Here is an 18958-nt window from a genome sequence, read left to right on the forward strand (position 1 = left end):
GGCTTTGGGGAGTCAGGAGGTGAGTTACTCGCCACAGGATTCCTAACCGCTGACCTGCTCTTGTAGCCACAGTATTTATATGGCTAGTCCAATTTAGCTTCTGGTCAATGGTAACCCCAAAGATATTGATTGTGGGGGATTCAGTGATGGTAATGCTATTGCATGCCAAGGGGAGATGGTTAGATTCTCTCTTGTTGGAGATGGTCATTGCCTGGCACTTGTGTGGCGCAAATGTTATTTGCCACTTGTCAGCCCAAGCCTGGATATTGTCCAGGTCTTGCTGCATTTGGACATGGGCTGCTTCAGTATCTGTGGAATCACGAATGATGCTGAACATTGTGCAATCATCATCCCCACTTCTGACCTTATGATGAAAGGAAGGTCATTGATGAAGCAGTTGAAGATGGTTGGGCTGAGGACACTGCCCTGAGGAACTCCTGCAGTAATGTCCTGGGGCTGAGATGACTGACCTCCAACAACCACAACCATCTTCCTTTGTTCTAGGTATGACTCTAACCAGTGGGGAGTTTTCCTCGATTACCATTGACTCCAGTTTTGCTAGGGTTCCTTGATGCCGCACTCGATCAAATGCGGCCTTGATGTCAAGGGCAGTCACTCTCACCTCACCTTGGGAGTTCAGCTCTTTTGTCCATTTTTGAACCAAGGCTGCAATGAGGTCAGGAGCTGAGTGGCCTGGCAGAACCCAAACTGGGCATCAGTGAGCAGGTTATTGCTGAGCAAGTGCCACTTGTTAGCACTGTTGACAACTCCTTCCATTACCTTACTGATGATCAAGTGTAGACTGATGGGCGGTTAATTGGCTGGATTGGATTTGTCCTGCTTTTTGTGTACAGGACACACTTGGGGAATTTTCCACATAGCCAGGTGGATGCCAGTGTTGTAACTGTGCTGGAACAGCTTGGCTCAGGGCGCAGTAAGTTCTGCAGCACAATTCTTCAGTGCTATTGCCGGAATATTGTCAGGGCCCATAGCCTTTGCCTTTGTATTATCCAGAGCTTTCAGCCATTTCTTGATATCATGTGGAGTGAATTGAATTGGCTGAAGATTGGCATCAGTGATACTGGGGACCTCCAGACTACTGCATGACCAAATCACACATTGCCATTTCTTTCGGCAGACTCTCTAATTATTACATTTGTTATTACATTTTTTGCAATTAGTAGATGTGGAGTAGATTTAAAACACAACACACTCACATGGATATTTACAGTATTGGGCCAATTTTAAAACTTTTTGGGAACATGCAGTTCCCAAAAGAAGCATTGCACAAATGGGAAAATCAAGGGTACTCCCCATAAAAGGAACAACAGAGCGTGTGAGCCACAATAAATTTAGTAGCAGAGTATCGCTATGGTTCCGTATTCGCATTCTTGTTTCGGAGTCAATAATCATGGGTTCAAGTTTCACTCAAAGCTGTTGAATTTTGTTTGCTATTGTGCAGCATCACTATTTGCAATTAGGCTGTTGCATTGTTCGACATTACATCAATGTCCACACTTCTTTTTATTCATTCATGGAATGTGGGCGTCGCTGACTAGGCCAGCGTTTATTGCCCAGCCCTAATTGCCCTTGAGAAGATGGTGGTGAGCTACTTTCTTAAACCGCAGCAGTCCCTGTGGTGTAGGTACATCCACAGTGCTGTTAGGGAGGGAGTTCCTGGATTTTGATCCAGCGACAGTGAAGGAACGGGCAATATACTTCCAAGTCAGAATGGTGAGTGGCTTGGAAGGGAACTTCCAGGTGGTGGTGTTTCCATGCATCTGCTGCTCTTGTCCTTCTGGATGGTAACAGTCGTGGGTTTGGCAGGTGCTGTTTCAGGAGCCTTGGTGAGTTCTTTAACTAAATGTGAAATGCTTTTGGGTGCTATTGTCACTAAAAAATTCAAGTCCCTTTCTCTCTTTAAGGAATACCCCCTACTATGAATAGACTACAGAGAAACTAGGGTAAATTTCTTGACGCCACCTTTGTCCACAGGCAGTAACAATAAACTGTAAGGGCATTGCTTTTGTCCAGGTCTTGGATGCCAGGATTTTCTGTCCAAGGTCACTAATATATCCCTATGACAAGACATAGTGGCAGAAGAAAGAATGAGAAATTAGAGCTTAACTGCAGGTTTTTCCAGGATGCAACATACAGCTCCCTCAGAAAACTTTGTCACTGAGGGAATGAAGAAAGAGATGAAAGCGCTTGGGTGAAAAGTTGGATAAGGCTCATTTTTTGGGTGTAGGGATCAAGATGTGCAATCCTGATCTTGTGCTTGGTCCCTTTGAGGCAGGCAGCACGCAAACTTCATGCTCCCTCCTCATCTAAATGATTTTAGCCATTGTCCTAACACTGAATATGCTGCTCACTGGCTGCCTGTTCAACAGGGTCCCCAAAAGAATGCATGGCTAGTGTGATGCATAGTTAGCCAGCCCCTCTTAAAGGGGAGCTTCCCTCATGCAACAGGAGCTGATGTAGCTGTCTCTGGAATGCTTTGCTGAAAGGAAAAGAACAGCAAACAGCGCAACAGGCAATAGAGAGGACTCCCAGGTTTTCTGATGAGGCGCTGGGGGCATTAGTGATGGAGGCAGAAAGGAGGAAATATCCCTTGTTCTTGAAGGAGTCCGGGGGCCCTCAAGGCACATCCTGAGAACAGAATGGAAGAAAATGGCCATGGAGATCAATTCCAGAAGTCTGGCCCTGAGGACTTGACTGCAGTACCGGATAAAGTTTAATGACCTCGCATAAGTGGTTCAAGTTCAGTGAACACATCTTCACATAATATCTCCGATCCACCATTCCACCAACATCTCACGCTTCTCAATGTACCACATCCAAATCATTCACTCATCAATGAACAGGACTCACGTCCAACATACAAATATTCCACAAAAGCAAAGTACTGCAGATACTAGAAATCTGAAATAAAAACAGAAAATGCTGGATATACTCAGCAGGTCTGGCAGCATCTGTGAAGAGAATGACAGGATGTAATGTTTCAGATTGACTGCCTATCATCACATCTGGAAAAAGTTACAGATATAACAGGCAAGTTCAGAGGCAGGGAAAGGGAGGAGAGGAAAAGATCAAAGGTTTTTTTGTTATTGGGTGGAAGACAGGAATGATTTGATTACAAATGAGGTGATGGTGTGGACAAAAGGAGAATAATAATAGGACAAGTAAATGGACAAAAGATATGTCCAGAGGAAGCGCCAATGTGAAAAATTAGAATTATTACCAACATCTGGGGACCAAAAACAAACAAACAAAAGCTGAATGGGAGCAAAGGTAATGATCTGAAATTGTTAAACTCAACGCTGAGTCTGGAAAGTTAAAAAGAGCCTAATCAAAAGATGAGGTGCCGTTTCTCAAACTTATGTTGAGTTTTATTAGAACAGTGTAGAGACCCAGGTCACAGGAGGATTGGAGTAGAAAACTGAAGTGACAGGCAATTGGAAGCTCAGGATCATTACTGTGAACTGAACAGAGGTGCTCTGCAAACCGGATCTGCATTTAGTCTCCCCAGATAGAGGAGACGGCATTGTGAGCAGTGAAAACAACACACTAAATTGAAAGGAGTAGAAGAAAATCACTGCTTCACCTGAAAGGAGTGTTTTGGGCTTAGAACAGTAGGAAGAGCAGAGGTAAAAAGGCAGATGTTGTATCTCCTGAACTTGCATGGGAAGGTACCAAGGGAAGGGGAGGGGTACTGAGGGTGATAGAAGAATAGAGGAGTTACAGAAGGAATGGTCTCTTCAGAATGCTGAAAGGGGAGGGAAGGTGTGTTTGGTGGCTTTGAATTGAAGGTGGAGGATGACTCATCCTATTCAACCTGTTACATCTCTTAGCTTTTTCCAGTTCTGATGAAAGGTAATTGACCTGGAATGATAACTCTATTCCCATCTACACAGATGCCATCAGACCTGCTGACTATTTCCAACATTCTCTGTTTTAATTAATATACTCCACCTCACCCTTATACACATACAAAGGCTGCCAGCCTCAATCCACATCTTACAGCTTCCACATGCCTCCCGCAAGCTGATCACCCTAATATATTGCAGCACGCTCACAGGAAATCTTCCCTCTCTCTTACAGGACAAGATGACCCATAACTGTAGGGAGCACCAGAGAACTATAGCGGGGTACAAGTTCATCTGCATCGACTAAGCCCCTGGAGGAGACGGTGCTCTGCATCCTGGAATTGTAGCATACAGCATTGCTGAGAACGTTCTAGATGACATATGCTTCTGCCTTATGTCACTTTTCAAATCCCACCTCACCCTTATCCTGCTATCTGACATGAAGTACAAGCTAAAGTTGGCATACCTATGGATCAGAAGAAGCTCTGAAGAAGGGTCATAGACTTGAAACGTTAACTCTGTTTCTCTCTCCACAGGTGCTGCTAGGCTTGCTGAGGTTTTTCAGCATTTTCTGTTTTTGATACTTGTGGATCTTTTGCTTGTCAACCCATCCACTCTTCCACCACCCAACCCTCCCTTTCTGCTTTCTGTTACCCAAGTACTGCCACTAGGCCAGCCACTGCAGCCTTTGCATGAAGGCTGAAAGCTATGCCAGACCTTGGATGAAGAAGCGCTAACATGATCAGACACCTGATTAGGCTCTTTTTAACATCCCAGACTCAACATTGAGTTCAACAATTTCAGATCATTACCTTTGCTTCCATTTAGCTTTTGTTTGTTTTTGGGTTCAGCTGTTGGTAATAATTCTCCATTTTCCCACTGGCGCTTCCTCTGTACACCTCAGATAAAGGCATGGTGCAAACTTTCAAGGGGATCAGCACATGACGAGTCAGCAGGCATGAGTGAGCTGAAGCCAGGCCAGAGAGAAAGGCTAGTTCATGTGCCAGCTCACTGAGGGCAAGGTCAGAGACAAATTCTCCTGCAAAGGACTCAGATGAAGGCTTGATGGGGCAACATACAAGAGAATGTTGATGGGCATGCACACCAAGATACTTGGTACATTAGGCAGGTCTGCCACAGAGCCTCTTGTCACAGTCAACATGCATGGAGGAGGCTGAACTCCAATTTGGCACAGGGCTTCACATAAAGCTTGGTGCCAGTCCTTTTCAGTGTGGATCTGAGAGCCAACTCCAAGACAGCACTTTTGGTTCTAGCTATGCTGTAACATTTGGTGGCCGATGTCTCAGCTTCCATTGCAGCACAAGCAGAAGCCACCCAACGTCTCAAGTGTTGCAGTGGAAGCTCTGACTGAAGTCGCAAGAGCCATGTTTGGTGCCATGCAGGCTCAGATTGCTGCCATCTAAGCTGCATAAACCAGTGCTCAAAGGGGCATGCAGTCTGTTACACTGGCCCAGCAATCTGTCCTCCCAACAGATTACAGAAATCCCTTTTGCGAAACAAAAACATGCTAAATGAAAATCACTTTCCCATGAGAAAACATATAATTAGGATAGGTTTGTTGCTGACTTGTTTTTACATTCAAAACCTATTGGCTGCCTTGAACCTAACTTGAACCTCATTAACTCTTAATAATTTATAGTACTTTCAACTTAGCTCCAACCTTAGCTCAGCTTAGCTACATCCCACCTCCAGCTCGCAGCTTCTCCTGCCTTGTCATTTCCCTCCCAGACCCTCCAATTCGATGCCTCTCCTGACTCATCGCCTACTTCCCTAACCCTCCTGCTTCCCAACCCTCTCAACTGCCGCTTCCTCCCACTCCCCACTTTCCGACCCTCCCCAACTCTCCTGCTCTCTGATCCCCCCTCTACCTCTCACCCGCTGCTTCCCTCTCCTGAACGCTCGATGTGAGCGAGGGCCTGGAATTGGTGTGGCAAGAGGGAGGGTATGAGTGAGTGAGAGAAAGCTGCGAGTGGGAGGGAGAGAGAGGGTCAGGGAGCGGGAGGAAAGCAGTAAGTGAAAGGGTCAGGGAGCAGGAGGAAAGCGGCAAACGAAAGGGTCAGGGAGTGGGAAGGAAGCAGCGAGCATGTGAGAAAAGGAGAGCACGATTGAAGCGACATGGCCCATGACACCAGCAGCCCTCGCAGCAATGATGCCACCGGTGCTTCATGATCCCTCCCCTCCGAGAACACCAGGGCCTGCCTGCCTGGCTTCCCCCAACCACATTGACATCTCTCCACTAACAGTGGTGCTGCTCAGGCTGCTGGCCCTCTAATTGGACCAGCAGTTCTTGGGGCTGGGCAGGCTCAGCAGCAGCTTCTCATTTGGCTTCCGGCACAAATATGCACCCCAGGTCCCACTACCGACTGAAGTGGGATCAGCTCCCACTTTCAGCCTCAGCGGCGGGACTTCACTGTAAACGTTAAAAAAATCAGTGCCTCCTACATGTCTTTTAAAATATTTGTCATGTATCACTCCAAGTTTGTCACAGAGATGTCTTCTTTGCTTTCCTCCCTCAGACTTCTTATCTTCATACTCCATCACAACTCTCTTGCTCTCTCTTATGAGTTTACTGCCCTTCTTTCCTTCCAATATAAACTGTCCTATCCACCCTCTCAACCTTGTTGCCACACATAGCCTCACCTTCCCATCGTAACTATCTTGATAAGGCAATCTCTGTACTCATCCTTATACTGCTCTGTACCCACATTCCCCCTGCCTATCCCATTTCTTTCCGTGTTCACACCTGGAAAAAATTCCCTCTCAAGTCGATAAACATTGCGGTTTCAAATTTCCAACTATCTGGCCTTTGGCCAATGATTCATCATAAGATTTCTGCAGCTACTCATTTATCATATTCACACCCTGACTCCTGTCATTGGATATCCTTGTCCCCACTAAAACTATTCCACTGTCTCACCCACAGCTAGACTGTAACCCCAGCTTTACTCCCTTAAGTCTACGGATCACAGGTTTGAATTTCTTTGGCAGAAAACTGATTTCAACATTCACTGTCAGATCTGGCTGGATTCTGTAAAGCATTATTGGGTCTTGCTCTCCATCATCAAAACTGTTCAAAGATTATCCAGGAAGACAAAGGTAACCCCCCAGCTTCTATTTTCCTCCACAAAGCATCACCTTAAACCACCCTCCCTGCCTCCTCCACTTTCATTTCCCACAGTTAAGCAAGGAGCTCAAAAACTTATTGTTACAAAGTTTGAGAACATCCATTCAGTTTCCACCTAACGTTTTCCTCCCTTCCCCTAGCACATTGGGCCTAACTTTTTAGAAGATTCCATCCTGCCTTAGCCCTGAACTTGCATCTTTCTCTAGTTTCTCTCCGGTCTTTCCTTATGACCTCTCTGAGTTCATCTTGTTGATGAGACCCAACTCTTGTTCTCTGGAACCTACTCGTGCTAAACTGCTGACAACCCAACTTCCCTTCCTGGCTCCCATGTTAGCTGATATTACTAACAGTTCCCTCTCCTCAGGTACTGTTACCCTCTCTTTCAAATCTGTCACTATCACCCGTCTCCTCAAAAAAGCTTGATCCCTCTTGTCCTTGCAAGCTATTGTCATTACCAACATTCCATTCATCTCCAAAGACGTTGAACTACTGGCGCCTCTCAAATCTATTTTCATCTTGCTCACAACTTCATGCTTGAATCCTTACAATCAAGCTACTACCCCTCACATTGTCCCGAAGCAGTTCTTTATCAAAGTCACAAATGACATACTAGTTGACTATGTATAAGGTAAACTAACCCTCCTCATCCTCTCATCCTGTGTGCAGCCTTTGAAATGGTCGACCACAAAATTCTGCTCCAGCACTGACCCATTTGGTTAGGATGGCACTCACCTGACTCCATTCTTATCTATCTAGTCATTGCCAGGTCATAGCTTGAAATGAATTCTATTCTCATTCCAGCACTATTACATCTATCCCTGCCCCCTCTTATTTCTCATTTACATGCTGTCCCTCCATGACACCATCCAAAAACACAGTGTTAATTTCTACATTTATGCAGATGATATCCAGCTCTTCTATCTCACCTCCAACTCTCATGATCCATCCACTGTCCTGAAACTGTCAGACTGCTTATCCAACATCCAGTACTGGATAAGTAGAAATTTCCTTCAAATAAATACTGGGAAATCAGAAGTCACCATCTTCAATCCCTGTCACAAACACTGTTCCCTTGCCAACTCCAAGCCTCTCTCTCTTGCAATTGTTGAGGCTGAGACACACAGTTCACAATCTTGGTGTTATATTTGATCTCGAGAAGAGATTCCTACCACATTCCTCACCAACATTAAAACCACTTATTCCCACCTCTGTAACACTGCCTGACTATGCACTTGCCTCAGCTTATCTCCTGCTGAAACTCTTATCTATGCCTTGGTTACTATTAGACTTGAATATTCCAATGCACTTCTGGCTGGCTTCAAGAGTTCTACCCTATGCAAACTTGAGGTCATTCAAAACTTTGCTGGCCGTGTCCTTTACTTGCACCAAGTCCCACCACCCATCTCTCTTGTGCCTGCTGACCCACATTGCCTGCCAGTTATGCGAATCCTCTTTCTAAAGCATCTCATCCTTGTTTTTAAATCCCTCCACGGCCTCAACCCTCCTTTATCTGTGATCTCCTTCAGCTTTACCCCTCCTTAAAATCTCTACAGTCTGCCAATTCAGCCCTATGGAGCACTGTCGATTTTAATTGCTCCATCATTGGTGGCCATGCCTTCAGCTGCCAAGGGCCCTGGGATTCTTCCCCTCCACCAAATCTTTCCACTCTCTACCTCTCTTTCTCCTTTAAGACACTCTCCTTAAAACCCATCTACTTGACCAAGCTTTTGATCATCTGGCCTGACATCTCCTTATATGGGCCAAATTTATTTTGATAATGCTTGTGAAACACCTTAGGAGGCTTTATTTTATTAAAGGTGTTATGTAAATACAGGTTGTTGCTGTTTTTTCTTAGTGGCTTTTATTTCAGGATTTTGGTCAAGTGGACACTATGACAGTATGTAGCAGATGAATTGAAAGGTAGGAAATTGTGGAGCAACTATGACGTGAGGGTAGCATCTCAGGGAAACCACAGTTAGGGTATCTGCTCATGAATAGCTTGCCTGGAGCAAACAGGTCCCAGATGCCTCCACTTTCTTCTCCTCTTCTTCTCTCATCGCAGTCATTCCCCTCTCTGTTGCCTGTCCTCCATCTCAAATCATGCTGCAGCCCAAAAGGGATAACCCCTATTACTGGAACAGATTGTCTCTGACAGGCCTTCCAACTCCTCTGACCTCCCTATCAAGATCTACCACCGCCTCATTGAAAATTCAAAGTTTCAAAAATCCTTCAATAACACAGGATATTAACTCTGCACCAGCAAAAGATAATCAAAAGCACTACATCTGGAAGTTGGAAGATGATCCTTGAAAGAATGCTTAGTGGGGCAGAGGTCCCTCAAGCAGCAAAGTCTTTGCTAAGCTTAGGTTGTTTGAGAGCGGGCGCTAACGGAGCTTAGTAGTACAAAATAGCAGAACAGTGTGCTAAATTGGCATTAGGAGTTGTTTGAGGTCACAATCTGCCCACTCTGCATGATTCCAGCATTTGCATGGTATGCCCACACTACCGCCCTATCAGTCTAGACACGCCATGCCATCCACACTGGAGGTGGCCAAAAGCATTCTAGCCACCAATTTTTGAGTTCAGGGTTTCCATAGTGCTGGCACCAGCCATGCTACAGAATACAAGTTCACAGCCATTGCACTTATACAATTCCAAAGTATTTCACAGCTATTGAATTACTTTTTTGAGATGTAACCACTGTTGCAAAGGCAAATTGCAGACAAACAGCAGCAGATATATAACCAGCCAGTCACATTTTAATGAAATGTAATTAACAATGTTGATAGTATACCTGATGCTAAAGGAGGTGATTCTTGCTTTACAGGTAGAGCTTCCTTCCTCTGACTATTTTCCACATCTGAAATATATTTAAATCATATTTTGACATCTATTGTTTATATCTATTGAAAAATGTTATCATGTTAATTTTGGACTTTTCAAAGTGTGTAAATATTGGAACAAAACTATAAAAGGCAACGATTCATCAAAAGTCAGAGAAGAAATGCAAAATAATGCAACAACCATGTCAGCAGCATTTATTCTTGTGCCAGGGTTTTACATTGGTCCAATTAAGGCCCGCCCAGCGTGGATCACGAGCGGTAGCACTGAGCGCTACCTGTGCGAGCAGGGGGAGGAGGGAGAGTCGGGTCCAGTGCTCTTTCGCGCATGCTTGCGAAACAGCGCTTCAATCTCCCTGAGGCACAGAGCTGCCTCAGGGAGATTGAAGTGCTTTTTTAAAAAATTATTAAAGACATTAAAAATTTAATGAAACATGTCCCCTCATGTGACTCTGTCACATGAGCTGTGACATGTTTTTAATGGCAAAAGAAAATTTTTATTTAATTTTTAATAGTTTTAGGAAACCTCATCCACTCGTGGATGAGGTTTCCTAAAAAATGTAAAGGCTGTTTGGCCTTTTGGCCTCCCCGCCAACCGTTAGGTTCAAGGGCAGCTTAAATTTGAAGTTAATTAGTTCGTTAATGGCCTTAATAGGCCTTTCAATTATCGGCTGGCATGCAGCCGACTCCGGCGCGAGCTTGCCAAACGAAATATCGCAAGACAGCGCGACACACGCCTGACGTCGTGGCGCGTCATATTACATTCTGGTGTGTCGGGCAGGTGTCTGCACGCCGAATGTAAAATTCTGCCCCTAGTGTGTTCTCTTCCAGTTTCTCTCTTTAGTGCACCAACTTAGTAAAACTGGCTATGCTTCAAAATCAGAAGGAATTGAAAGTCAGAGCTGGAAAACAAAGCTAAGAGTTTTCGGGAAAACAATATTTTCAGTTCAAAGTCCAGATAAAACCAACAGAAAACTGGATTGGGAAGAATTTCATTAGGATTCTCCTGGTCTTCTGCTGTAACTTCAGCAGAAACTCTGCAAAAGCCAATGGTGGACATTTTTAGCCGTTCGTGTAATTTCTCTAGAAGTTTCACTTTTCACCCCACCCAAAATCATGTGATTTCCTAGGAGAGGCAAAAAAGCAGATAATAATCCAGGACCATGTGGGCAAGAAAAATCTGGGGAACTCCTCTCTGACTCCATCCATGGCGATCGAAGCAAGGCCAGAAGATAAATTTGTCCCTGATAATTCTTTGCATACCTAAGTACCTTTTGGAAGAGGAGATCTCTGTCCCAGCTAGAAACAGGCTCATCTCCAGTTTGAAGGTATGAGTAAATCACCATCCAACACCTGGGCAGGCACCCTATTTCAGAGATCCACTATTCTGAGAAAAGAATCACATCCTGACATCTAACCTACATCTGGCATTATACAACTTAAAATTGTAACCACTAGTCCTCCCTATGCTATTTAATTAAAGAAAGACTTGAATTGTGAACTCGCACAATTTAATCCCTTCATTATCTTCTAAGCTTCAATCAGATTACTCCTAAATCTACACTTCTCCAAAGTGTAGAGCCTAAGCTCTTGATAACTAAGGTGCCTACCTTGATAAAAAAAAATGCTTTAAAGGGGAAGCTAAAATAGTGGCCCTCATCTGCATCCTTTTCAAAGCTTCAATATCACCCACCAAGTAAGGAGTACAAAATGGGACACGGTATTTTTAACCAAGAACAAAATTATACACTTGGTCTTAGAGTCATAAATAATTAATTGTCCTAACAATGCACCCCAACATCCTATTAGCTCTAGCTATCAGTTATGGTATTTCTCTTGAACCTTTCGCAATCTATGCACGAGAACACCTGGATGTCTTTCTTTTTCCACCTTCAATGCTTTTCCTTAAAGGCTGTATGTATACTGATCATTCACCTTGCCAACATGCATAATACCATGCATCTCCAATTTAAACATCATTTGCCAGTCAAGCCAAATTCCCCAGTACATCAAGGCCTTCCTGAACAAATCAAGAATCATCTACAGTCCTGACACTCACACAGATGTTGGTATCATTTGCAAAGTTGGAAATTGTGCCCAGCCCCAAGATCTACATCTAGATCATTAATAAAAACAGTAAAGAGGAGAAGTCGCAATACTGATCCCTGCAGGACACCCTTGGTGACCAGTCTGCAAAAGATCAAAAACAATTGACAACTATTTTCGTCTATGGCCTTCCAGCGAGATCTCAATCCAGCTCAATATATTATGATTAATAACAGATACTTCACTCTTACAGAAATGCTTTTTTCTGAAACCTTATCAAAAGCTTCCTGGAAGTCAAAGTAAATAATGTCTACTGGACTTTCTTTCAACCACCATCTTGATGACTTTATCAAATTTTTCAGACAATGGGGTTCCATGATACAAGATATACTGCAGCAAGGTCCAAGGTTATCTTTGGCAGCACCTCCCAAATGCGTGACCTCTACCATTTAGAAGGACATGGGAAGCACTTGGATGGGAACACAACCACCTCCAAATTCCCCTCCAAGTCACACATGATTCTGACATGAAAATTACTCATTCTTTCATCGTTACTATGTAAAAATCCTGAAATTCCCTATTTAATATCACTGTGGAAGCTGTTTCACCACGTTGATTGCAGCACCAGATTTATCAAAATGACATCTGGACTCGAAAGGTGAAATTATGTGGAAAGATTACACAACTATGATTATATTGCCTAGAACTTATAAGGTTAAAGGGTGAATTGATCAATGTTTTCAAGCTGTTAAGGGGAACTGGTAGGGTAAATATATAACTATTTCAACTGGTTGGGAACTATCGGAATGAGAGGCAGAAACTAAAAGTTGAGCCAGACATTTCAGGAATGAAATTATGAAACACATCTACATAAAAAGGGTGGCAGAAGCTTGGAACTCTCTTCTGTAAATGGGAACTGATGGTTAACCAATTGCTAGTATGAAAGCTTAGATTAATACTTTTTGTTTACAAAAATCTATCAATGTGTGCAGGGGAAAGGCGGGTTTATGGAGTTAGGTCACGTATCAACCAAGAATTCACTGAATTGCAAAACAACCAGGTGGAGATAATATGCCTACTCCTGTTCCTCTCGCCTCACCACAACCCAACATTGGTTCCTTTTTCATTTTGTATGCCCAAGAACTGGAACCTTCTCAGTTAGTTAAGAAAGGGTAAGCAGATACTGGAGGTGAAGAGACGTTATCACGTAATGTTACAATCATAGCAATCCGCTCAGATACTGACACTGCGTGAATTTTGGAGGCTAGGATAGAGTTAGGTCACAGATTAGCCTTAATCTCATTGAATGGTGGAACAAACACAAGGGGCTTAACTGCCTACTCCCGTTCCCATGTCATTACTAGTTTTATAATTAGCAGCCTTTCATGAAATTGCTGAACACTCTGCATACTACACAGAACAACAGATCAGATCATGTATGGTTATGTCATGTTTTTTATGATCTCGGGATGGTGTAACACGCATCACAACCAATGAATTTCATTTTTAAAATGCAGTCATTTGTGGCAGCCAAATTGCAACAATCAGCAACAAATATCTTACCAGATATTGACATTTTAGTGAAATTAATTTAACAATGTTAGTAACACACCTGATGAAAGCAAATATTCTCGATATGTAGATTGAGATTTCATAACTTCATCCACATCTGAAATACATTTAAATCATATTGAGATCTACTTTTTGTTTTCCCTACTTTTTTCAAAAGTGTGTAAGGATTGGAGGAAAAAATACAATAGACAATGGTTCATTGAAAATCAGAGAAAAGTCATGAAATAACACAGCATCCACATCATCAGTATTCATCCCCAGCATGTTCACTTCTAGATTCTTCTACAGTTCCCTCTGTTTAGCAAAACTGACTGCACTTAATAATCAATAAATTGAAATTCAGAGCTGCAAAACAAATCACAGATTTTTGGAAAGCTAATGGGGAAAAAATTGGCTAATCCTGAAAAAATGGTGAAGGCATTGTGACTGCAATTAACCCACACCCATTTGTTGGGTTATAGGAAGTACGAGAGATTTGTGCTGCCTGCTCCTTTACATAATTGCCCAGTGCAGCCACTCTACTCACACTGCACATTGGTCGTATGCATAAGCAAAGGGCTTGGTATCACGAGTGGCCAGCATGCCTTATAGGAGAGGTCTCTTATAGGAGAGGTCCACTGTGGCTGCGAGAAGTGGTGAGGAAATTATCTGAAAACTGAATCTGCATTCTCACACATTAGCTGAACATGACAGAGAGTGTGCACCAAAATTTTTATGACTGCACTGGAGGTCGTAGTGGAAGAGGTGGAAAGAAGAATAGATGTCCTGTATCTGAATTGAGAAAGAGGTCCTGCCAAACAGATGCTCAGGAAGCAATGAGAATGACCAGTTCTGGTGGTCTATGCCACGTGTGTTGTGCCAAGAACAGGAAGAATTGTAAAAACCTCATAAGAGTTTTCAAGATGAGTGAGTTCATCTCTAATCCACCTCCAATTTAAGTGCTTTACCTGATCCTCACATACGCAAGTCTTACAGCCACAAGTCACAGGATGCACATACTAGCAGCTATTAAACCATAACACCAACATCACACAAACATATTGCAGGACACTGACTCACACACTCCCCTCTCTCTTCCAGGAGAATGCATTGCACAACAGCAGGCGGCAGCAAAAATGTGCAGGAGGACAAAGCACCTGCGTGTTTCAGTTGACATAGGGGAACAGTACCAGCCATCATGAGAAAGGGCACCGCTAAGGCTCTGGCCACAGCAGGACTGAAGTAATGGTGAAGAGGATATCTGCGGACTTCATCCTCTTTCTCTCATCTTACATCTCCTTTATCCCCCAATCACCTCTGAGTGAGATGCTGTAACTGCTGGAAGCAGACAGTTCTTAGTTCTGGTTTCAGGTCGATGACCCTTGATTGGTCCTGATGAAGGGTCATTGACCTGAAATGTTAACTCTGTTTCTCTCCACAGATGCTGCCTGACCTGCTGAGTATTAACAGCATTTTCTGTTTATAATTCTGATTTCCAATATCTGCAGTATGTTGCTGTTGTATTTTTTAGTTCTCCGCTTGCCTCACCACAACCCATACTAATTCCTCTTTCATTTCACATGTTCAAGAAGTGGAACCTCCTCAGTCAGTTGAGGAAGAGGTAGAGGATACTGCAGATGAACAGGCACTGTCAATCAATGCTACAATCACACTCACTAACTCAGATGCTGACACTGCGCAAATTTTAGAGGCTAGGGTACAGTTAGGTCACAGTTAAGCCATAAACTCACTGAGTGACGGAACAAACTTGAGGGAAAAAAAAAAATCACCTACACCTGTTCCAACTGGTTTTATGATTAGCAGCCTTCAGTGAAACTGCAGAATACTATGCATACTCATCATCAACTGTCCTTCAATTCGAGGATGGCGTCTACTCAGGGCTGCAAGCATCTGCCATGTGTCTTCACGTGACTGATCAGGCCGATTCTCGACCTGCAGGTCTTTGGGTACATGAGGCAGGATATCCCACGAGGTAGCGGAATCCGGACTGCAGGATTTGTTTCCTTTTCTATCATTCTCTGCATCCATTCTAAGCCTTTGTGACTAAAAGTGTGATGCAGTTTCATGGACAACTTGTCACCATTCTGGATAATTGGTGGCAAGCTCCTCCCAGTCATTTATGTCAATGCTGCCATAATTCAAAGAGAGCTTCAGAGTATCTTTGAAGTGTGTCCTTTGGACTCCCTTGAAATGTTGGTCATTTGAGGATGAGAAAACAAGGCCTGGCTGAGGGGATGCTTTTCGGCCATCCAGGCAGTGTCCAGCACATTGAGTCTGATTTTACAGGAAGTTGCGTGAATACTCATAGAACTGGCTTCAAGAAGGACACTAGTGTTTGTTCGATGTTCCCCCATTGCAACTGGAGGATGAGCGAGCAGCATTGCTGATTAAATTTCTCTAGCACTCTTATGCGTTCCGGTCAAGGTCTCACGTCAGTACAGGAGTGTGGTGATCACAAATGCTCTGTACACTAGGAGTTTTGCTGACATGCAGAAGGCTTTGCTGTCAAACACTCAATGCCACCGTTTGAAGAAGGCTGAGCTGGATGGGCGTCTGGATGACTAGTCCAGTGCCAATACCACTAAGCTAACATCTCCCCATTGGAAGAATGTGTCGGAAGTTTCTCCTACATCCAAATCTCTGAAGCACAATCCACAGAGCCTGGTAATTTACTGAGTCAATGAATCTTGCATGCCTGTATAGTATGCATACAGTACCAAACAACAGGTCAGGTCAAGTTAAAAGCAAAATACTGCGGATGCTGGAAATCTGAAATAAAAACAGAAAATGCTGGAAAAATTCAGCAGTTCTAGCTCTGAAGAACGGTCATACGGGCTCAAAACATTAACTCTCTGCACAGATGCTGCTAGGCCAGATCAGATCAAGTACTGTGCCTTTCATAATCTCAGAATGTCGTAAATCACATCATAGACAACGATCTAATTTTGGAAGTGCAATCACACGTGGCAGTCAAATTACATAGAAACAGCAAACAAAAGTTGCCAGATAATGACATTTTAATGAAATAAAACTAAGAATAATGAATGCATACCTGGCGTTAAAGACAAAAATTCTTGCTGTGTGGACTGAGCTTCCTTTCTCTTCACACCATTCTCATCTGAAATATATTTAAATAATATTCATCATATTTTGTTTCTTCTCCTTTTTGAAAAATTTTCCCTTGTTTACTTTAGACTTTTCAAAAGAACATAAAGGTTGGAGGAAACAATATATTAAACAAATGTTCATTGAAAATGAGAGGAAACATATCAAATAATAGTGTCCATGTCAACAGTTTTCATTACCAGCATATTCACAGAGTAAGGGAATGCACGGAGAGGAGACAACGCAGGAGGGAGACGTGGGCAGATTAAATAGTTGGGAACTTGGTTCACGTGGGAATTCGGTGCAGAGGGGGGGATAGAGGGGAAAGAGGTACTCCTTTTTCTACTTTTTTTTCAACCTCCAGCAGTAAGTGAATTTTCTTCCTTTTTCTCCAAGCTAGGAGAGTGCAACTTTCTACTACTTTAGCTGCAGAAATTATTAACTAATTGACTGGTTACATAAATAAGGTTCGACTGAAAAGGCAAGCCTAATGGTGTGCCAGTGTTGGATCTCCTCATCAATGGTGGCCTTTTGAGAGAGGTGACTGCCAAGGTACACAGAGTGCTCAACATATTACAGAGTCTCTCCTTCAACATATACGGGAGGTGGAATATTTGACTGATTAGGGATGGTATTTTATGCCCTCCCCCATGGCAAATTGGGAGGCGGGGAAGACATTTAATCCAGCAGGATGGTGATTGGTCCAGATCCTGACACCGTCTTGTCTCCACTCCGGTTAAGTCCACGGCAGCAAGGTCCATGGATGGCAGTAAATCACCCGCAGGTGGGCCTGTCGCCACATAGGGAATACCACAAGAGAATCTGTGCAGGTGCTTGACCTTTCCAATGAGAGGTTCCTCATTCAAAGGCACTCAGTGACTGATCGAGGAAACCAGCATCGGGGACGGGGGCGGGCAGTACAGGCCTCTCCTTGCTGCCAACTCCCTTTCCCACAACACCAACCCCGTGAAATCCCTCCCATCCTCACTTAACTGTGGACTGGGGCATTCTGCGATCCTGGGCCTCAAATGGGAGTATTTCCCACAGCAGCCACTGCATCCCCAGTGGCACTTCTAGGCAGATAGTACTTCCCGCCACAGGTTCCTGTTCCGCCAAATGATCTCTTACTTGCTTGATTGGCTTGCAATTTAGTGGGATTCCCCCAAAGAAGGCAGCATGGGTCTCTCACCAGCTTATCAGTCGGCGGCCAAGGCCCCCATCACCTCTATAAAGTTTCCAACCAGTTGTGGGTTAATATAGGAGTTTTGTTTTGACAATATTCAAGGACGGATCCAGTTTACTGTATGCAGATTTGAAGAGTCATAGAGCACAGCACAGAAACAGACCCTTCGGCCCATCTAGTCTGTGCCGGCCATCAAGCACCTATCTATTCTAATCCCATTTTCCAGCACTTGGCCTGTAGCCCTGTATGAGAGAGATGTTTCAAGTGCTCGTCTAAATACTTCTTAAATGTTGTGAGGGTTCCTGCCTCTACCACCCCCTCAGGCAGTGTGTTCCAGATTCCAACCATCCTCTGGGTGAGAAATTCTTTCCTCAGATCCCCTCTAAACCTCCTGCCCTTTACCTTAAATCTATGCTCCTGGTTATTGACACCTCCTCTAAAGGGAAAAGTTTCCTTCCTATCTACCCTATTTATGCCACTCATAATTTTGTATATCTCTATCAGATACCCCCTCAGCCTTCTCTGCTCTAAGGAAAACAACCCTAGCCTATCCAGTTTCTCTTCATGGCTGAAACGCTCCAGCCCAGGCAAGATCTTGGTGAATCTCCTCTGCACCCTCTCCAGAGCAATCGCATCTTTCCTATCGTGTGGCAACCAGAACTGCACACACTACTCCAGTTGTGGCCTAACTAGCATTTTATACAGCTCCAACATAACCTCCCTGCTCTTATATTCTATGCTTCAGCTAATAAAGGAAAGTATCCTATATGCCTTCTGAACCACCTTTTCTACCTGAGCTGCTGCCTTCAGGGATCTACGGACATGCACACCAAGGTCCGTCTGATCATCTATGCTTCCTAGGGTCCTACCAAGAGATCAAGGGTGGCTTGCTGCAGAGTGCGTGATGACACTGCAGATATCCCGAAACTACAGGTCATGTATCGATAGTCAGATTAGTTTTGGCATGGAGGCGACTGGGGTTAAAAAGTTTTCCATTGAGATGATATTGAATGCTGCCAGCAGAGGGCAGTTGAGCTTTGATGAGCTGAATAACGGCTGTCATGCAGATTGTCAACGATATGGGGATATCACACAGCCTTGTTTGGCCCAGGTCTGGATTTTGGAGGTATCTATTTCAAGTATCCCACTCATGCAGATGCAGTCATATCATCATGAGGCATTTTTTTCTGATTTTTAATTC

The 18958-nt window shown here is 43.8% G+C and overlaps 1 protein-coding gene across 1 annotated transcript in view; it reads right to left on the minus strand.

Moving 5' to 3' along the window:
* Window positions 1-18958, minus strand: part of LOC144687792 (uncharacterized) — a 270728-nt gene that overhangs the window by 173741 nt on the left and 78029 nt on the right. The window contains exons 7-9 of the mRNA XM_078554296.1: window positions 16522-16587; window positions 13510-13566; window positions 9806-9871 (exon numbers count right to left, since the gene is read on the minus strand). Of these exons, the coding sequence (XP_078410422.1) occupies window positions 9806-9871; window positions 13510-13566; window positions 16522-16587 (189 nt within the window). The remainder of the gene's footprint in view (window positions 1-9805; window positions 9872-13509; window positions 13567-16521; window positions 16588-18958) is intronic.

Source organism: Cetorhinus maximus, chromosome 12 (assembly GCF_964194155.1).
Source record: "Cetorhinus maximus chromosome 12, sCetMax3.hap1.1, whole genome shotgun sequence".
Lineage (NCBI taxonomy): Eukaryota > Metazoa > Chordata > Chondrichthyes > Lamniformes > Cetorhinidae > Cetorhinus > Cetorhinus maximus.